This window comes from Anolis carolinensis, unplaced genomic scaffold, assembly GCF_035594765.1.
Source record: "Anolis carolinensis isolate JA03-04 unplaced genomic scaffold, rAnoCar3.1.pri scaffold_54, whole genome shotgun sequence".
In the NCBI taxonomy this organism is placed as follows: Eukaryota; Metazoa; Chordata; class Lepidosauria; order Squamata; family Dactyloidae; genus Anolis; species Anolis carolinensis.
In genome coordinates, this window is record NW_026943863.1 from 21,233 (window position 1) to 27,500 (window position 6,268).

General features: G+C 44.9%; 1 protein-coding gene across 1 annotated transcript in view; it reads right to left on the minus strand.

The window, feature by feature from the left end:
• LOC103282676 (thialysine N-epsilon-acetyltransferase) overlaps positions 1–6,268 on the minus strand; it is a 10,151-nt gene continuing 3,883 nt past the window's right edge. The window contains exons 4-6 of the mRNA XM_062966960.1: positions 3,039–3,140; positions 1,958–1,998; positions 1–187 (exon numbers count right to left, since the gene is read on the minus strand). Coding sequence (XP_062823030.1) covers positions 20–187; positions 1,958–1,998; positions 3,039–3,140 — 311 coding nt within the window. The 3' untranslated portion in view covers positions 1–19. The remainder of the gene's footprint in view (positions 188–1,957; positions 1,999–3,038; positions 3,141–6,268) is intronic.

Sequence of the window (6,268 nt, forward strand, 5' to 3'; positions counted from 1 at the left end):
TTGTTGGAGCCAAAATGGTTTATTTATTTGCCAGTTGGCGCATGGTGTCGGCCTCGAAGCGGAAGACGTGCCACCCTTCGGCCGCGGTCAAGTCCACGGCCCCTTCGCCCAGGTAGAAGTCGATGGCCGGCCGGTTCCAGTCCAGGACGCTGAATTTCATCTGGGTGCAGCCCTTCTCCAAGCCAATCTGGAAACAGAGAGAAACCCCGGAAATGGGGTGAGTGGGTTGCAGGAATCCAGAACCAGAAGCTCAAAAGGGAACCCCAAAGGTCACCTAGTCTGACCCTTTTCTGCAAAAAGACGCAAACTAAAACGCTTCTGAAAGAGATCAACCATGCACAAAAGCACAAGAAAAGCAGCCCTGGAAGATGTCCATCCAGTTGAGGAGTTCGCTCTCTCCCAAGGAAGTCCTTAATCCACTAAGGGTCACCCAAAGGTCATCTAGTCTGACCCTTTTATGCAAAAAGACGCAAACTGAAACGCTTCCGAAAGGTATCAACCATGCACGAAAGCACAAGAGAAGCAACCCCGGAAGATGTCCATCCAGCCTGCGTTTGAGGAGTTCACTCTCTCCCAAGGAAGTCCATAATCCACTAAGGGTCACCCAAAGGTCACCTAGTCTGACCCTTTTTTTGAAAAAAGACGCAACTAAAACACTTCTGAAAGAGATCAACCATGCACGAAAGCACAAGAGAAGCAACCCCGGAAGATGTCCATCCAGCCTGCGTTTGAGGAGTTCACTCTCTCCCAAGGAAGTCCATAATCCACTAAGGGTCCCCCAAAGGTCATCTAGTCTGACCCCTTTTTTGAAAAAAGACGCAACTAAAACACTTCTGAAAGAGATCAACCATGCACGAAGGCACAAGAAAAGCAACCCTGGAAGATGTCCATTCAGCCTGCGTTTGAGGAGTTCACTCTCTCCTAAAGAAGTCCATAATCCACTAAGGGTCCCCCAAAGGTCATCTAGTCTGACCCTTTTCTGTAAAAAGACGCAACTGAAACGCTTACGAAAGATATCAACCATGCGCGAAGGCACAAGAAAAGCAACCCTGGAAGATGTCCTTCCAGCCTGTGTTTGGGGAGTTTGCTCTCTCCCAAGGAAGTCCATAATCCACTAAGGGTCCCCCAAAGGTCATCTAGTCTGACCCTTTTCTGCAAAAAGATGCAATTAAAACGCTTCCGAAAGATATCAACCCAAACTTTCTTTAAAGACTTTCCCAAAGAATAAAAGTTCTCTGTCTTCTAAAAAAGTCCATATTGCACCACTGAACAACTCCTACATTTCAAAAAGGTCTTCCTAATGTTTAGGTGGCATTGCTAAATCTCGTAATTTTAATCCTTAGTTTAGTCTGTATTCCAGCATGAGTCTACACTGTAGAATTAGTGCAGTTTAGCACCACTTCCATCTTATTTATTATTTATTTACAGTATTTATATTCCGCCCTTCTTTCTCACCCCGAAGGGGACTCAGGGCAGATTACAATGAACACATATATGGCAAACATTCATTGCCAACAAACAACATATATAGACAGACACAGAGGCATTTAACATTTTTTTCCAGCTTCACGATTCCGGCCACAGGGGGAGCTGTTGCTTCACTGTCCACTAGTGGCTGTACTTCCTCATTCCTTTCCTTGTGTTTTGCTGGCAGTTTTATGATGTTGTAAATTAGTTAAATTAGCCTCCTGCATAAAGCATACCTAACTTTCCCTACTTGACAGATGTAACTGTCTTTCGGGGCTGCATAGGTCAACAGCAAGCCGGGCTATTTAATGGTCGGGGGCTTAACCCGACCCAGGCTTCGAACTCATGACCTCTCGGTCAGTAGTGATTTATTGCAGCTGGTTACTAGCCAGCTGTGCCACAGCCCGGTCCATCTTCCTTGGCTCAATGCTATGGAGTCCTGGGATCTGTAGTTTTGCAAGTGCCAAACGCGCGGGGAGCGTGGAGTCACCTGAGCAATCGTGCGCATCAGCTTCTTCCCAATCCCTTGTCCTGCAAAAGGAGGAAAAGACAAAAAATATTTCAGATTTTGGAATATTTGCCAAGAAGCCTTTATTAAGTTGCAATTGACTCTATTTAATTCTAATGTAACCATTCAATTGCATAGGGAGGCTTGCATTCCTTGGCTTGGGCTGGATGGGCAAACAAAATATTTAATTCCATTTTAATGTTTGCATATTTGGAGATTTAAAATTGTATTGATCATTCTTTTAATAATGTGAGCCGCTTTGAGTCTCCTTATAGAGAGAAAATGCAAGGAATCAATGAATGTAACAACAGCATAGGGTTGCTGTGAGTTTTCCGGCTGTGTGGCCATGTTCCAGAAGCATTCTCTCCTGACGTTTCGCCCACATCTATGGCAGGCATCCTCAGAGGTTGTGAGGTATATATAGCCATGTTCCAGAAGTATTCTCTCCTGACGTTTCACCCACATCTATGGCAGGCATCCTCAGAGGTTGTGAGGTCTGTTGAAAACTAGGCAAGTGGGGTTTATATATATATATTTGTGAAATGATGTCCAGGGTAGGAGAAAGAACTCTTATCTGTTGGAGGCAAGTGTGAATGTTGCCATTGGCCACCTTGATTAGCATTGAATGGCCTTGCAGCTTCAAAGCCTGGCTGCTTCCTGTCCGGGGGAATCCTTGGTTGGGAGGTGTTAGCCGGCCCTGATTGTTTCTTGTCTGGAATTCCCGTTGTTCTTTATTTACTGTCCTGATCTATGAACCCCACTTGCCTAGTTTCCAACAGGCCTCACAACCTCTGAAGATGCCTATCACAAATGTGGGCTTAACGTCAGGAGAGAATGATTCTGGAACATGGCCCGGAAAACTTACAGCAACTCAGCGATTACGGCCATGAATGCTTTCGACAACACACAACAACGTACCAACATTTCTTTCAATGCTGCATTCTCAGTTCATTGCCTTCATGGTGATGCATTTCAGTTTTTCTCTCTAATTTTAATATTATTATATTCACCCAAATGTGTGTGTGTGTGTGTGTATAAATATATATACACATCACATACATACCCCGAAATTCTGGCATCACATAGAGGTCTTCCATATAGATGTTCCGTCCTTTCCAGGTGCTATACGTGAAGAAATACAGGGCGTAACCTACGATGGTGTGACCTAGAAGGAAGCGACGGAAGGAAAAATAAAATTTAATTGGGTTTGGAACCAGTCTGGTTGCCATTATGGGTCCCAATCCCATATAATCCAAAAACCATGAAGTTCAGAGCACAAAGTCTTAATCCACAGGATCCAAAATACAGGTTTCAAAAGCAAGAAACAGGGTCCAAGGATGCAGGAAATCCCAGGGGCAAAGTGTAGTCCTTAGAAAACACAGCACAAGGATGAAGCGATGAAATTGCTCTGACAAAGGGCATGGTCCGAACAAGCTGCTTTTAAAAGCAACCTAAAAAGGCGTTTCTTTTGCCACAGCTCGAATCTTTCGAGAGCTGACTTTTGCGCGCCAAACGAGCGCTTCTGCGGAGCTCAGAGCCCCGCCAAGACAAACGGTCTTGCCTGGACAGCTCAGGGTCACTGTTATCTCGCACCTGGTCTTCAGTTGCCCCGGCTCTGTCATTATTTGTTAGTTCTCCAGTTACCTCCTCATTATTTCTCATAGCTGCCAAATCCTCCTCAAAAACTCCCAAAGGAAGAATGTCAGCTTGATCGGTATCTGACTCTTCTGGAGCCAACAGGTCATCTTGCTGAAAGTGAAACTGCATGTCTTTAACAGGAGGCTCAGACTGATGCAAAATCCCTAAACCAGAATCCTCTTCTGTTCCATCTTGGAAACCAAAATCCCCTTCAGTGTCATCATCTTGAATGTGACCATGGCCAGCCTGTGGCTGGGATACAACACCTATATACTCAAGTATAAGCCGACCTGAATAGAAGCTGGCCAGGACCCTCACTCGAGTATAAGCCGAGGGGAGCTTTTTCAGCCCTAAAAAAGGGTTGAAAAACTAGGCTTATACTCGAGTATATACAGTATATGGTATTGTTGCAATCTAGCTGTGGAATACCTTTCCACCCAGTATCAGAGTCCAGAAGTAGTTAACTACAGTTTATTTACAAAAAGCATACACAAAAGGGGAAATGGCAATTCCCAAAAAGCAGTATGAAATAGCAGTGGTCCAAAATACAAAGATCAATAGTGCAATATACAAATAATCCATGAAGGGCAAGGAACATGAAATCCATGAAGCCAGGAACATAGGCATTAATTAATCCATAAGCATGGAAACAGGAACTTTACCAAGACAAAACTATTCCAGAAACATAAGCAACTTGAGAGCTAAACTTGAACTTGATTGGGTTGTTGTGTGTTTTCTGGGCTGTCTGGCCATGTTCCAGAAGCAGCATTCTCTCCTGACGTTTCGCCTACATCTATGGCAGGCATCCTCAGAGGTTGTGAGTGCTGCACCCCAAGGCTGCACGGCACCTTGAAAACCACACAGGAGCCCAGAATATAAGCAATCAAGCTGTTTAATGTAGAATATAAGTAAGCACAAGTCAATAAAGTTCAAAGTCAATAAAGTGGATGAAAGTATAGTTCAAAATCAATAGAGTGGACGAATCACCCAGCAATATACTTAACTGTCCAGGCTGTGGCGCAGGCTGGTGAGCAGCCTGCTGCAATAAATCCCTCTGACCATGAGGTCATGAGTTCGAGGCCAGCCTGTGGCGGGGTGAGCACCCGTCAATTAAAAAATAAAAAATAGCCCCTGCTCGTTGCTGACCTAGCAACCCGAAAGATAGTTGCATCTATCAAGTAGGAAATAAGGTACCACTTATGAAGTGGGGAGGCAAATTTAACTAATTTATGACGTTGGAATAAGGAAGTGCCGTCACAGTGGATGATGAAGCAGCTGCTCCCCCCTGTGGCCAGAATCGAACATCCCCTCAGGAGAAGGTTAAATTGCCTCTGCGTCTGTCTCTGTCTCGGTTCTATGTGTATCTGGGCATGGAATGTTTGCCCTGTATGTACATAATGTGATCCGCCCTGAGTCCCCTTCGGGGTGAGAAAGAAGGGCGGAATAAAAATACTGTAAATAAATAAACAGAAGTCCAAGAAAGTCTATTGTGGATGTAATCCAAATTGGAACTGTGCTTAGTCTCACAAGAAGTTATCAAAGGTAGTCCAAACAGAGTTCTCCTTCCAAGCAGGAGAGAGCAGAAAGCCACAAGGAGCAAGAACCAGCCTTAAGGGCCCCAAGAAACTATAATCCACAAGGCAAGGAATCAGGAAGGTCCAACTGGAAGCAAGGTTGACAAGGCAGGAGATACTTGAAATCCACAAGGCAGGATCTTGGCTTGAAATACACAAAGGCAAGAGCACGAAGAGAGATCTTTCTCACTTGAATTGCAAAGCTGACACCTCTGCGGTGCAAAGGAAGGAAAGAATATTTAAGGAGATTCCAAGGCTATGGAAACTAAGGAGTGTTGTTTGTCTCATGAGAAAGTTTATTTATTTATTATTTATTTACAGCATTTATATTCCGCCCTTCTTTCTCACCCCGAAGGGGACTCAGGGCGGATCACATTACACATATAGGCAAACATTCAATGCCTTTTAACATAGGACAAAGACAAACAACATAGCTCCGAGCGGGCCTCGAACTCATGACCTCCTGGTCAGAGTGATTCATTGCAGTTAATTGCAGCTGGTTTGCTCTCCCGTCTGCACCACAGCCCCAGGCCATTAACAGACAGACGTGTTAAGTTGCTCATTAACACGTCTGTGAACCAGACGCTGGCTTCGCCTCCGAACCTCCTTTTCACTTCGCCCTTGTGTAAACATCTCCCTTCTGTCACAACTATCCATCCTCTCCTCTGAGCTAACATCTGGCTGAACTGGCCTTGACTGTTCATCGGAATGTTAATTCCTGGTTTCAGAGTCCTCGGTAGAAACCAATTCAGGTGCCCGCAGCTGAAGTGCAGGCCTATAATCACAGTCTTGTATGGGACCAAAGTCTGATTCTGATTCCAGCTCAGGCTGAGCTGCAACAGTGAGGTATATCCCTCACAACCTCTGGGGATGCCAGCCATAGATGTGGGCGAAACGTCAGGAACATGGAACATGGCCATACAGCCCAGAAAACACACAACAACCCTGTGATTCCGGCCATGAAAGCCTTTGACAACACATTGAACTTGATTTGAAGGCAATGTCGTCTGCTCTGAAGAGACCAGGAAACCATCCCTTAATTTAAAAGCTCAAACCCAACCAAGAAGCCATGAAGTCATCT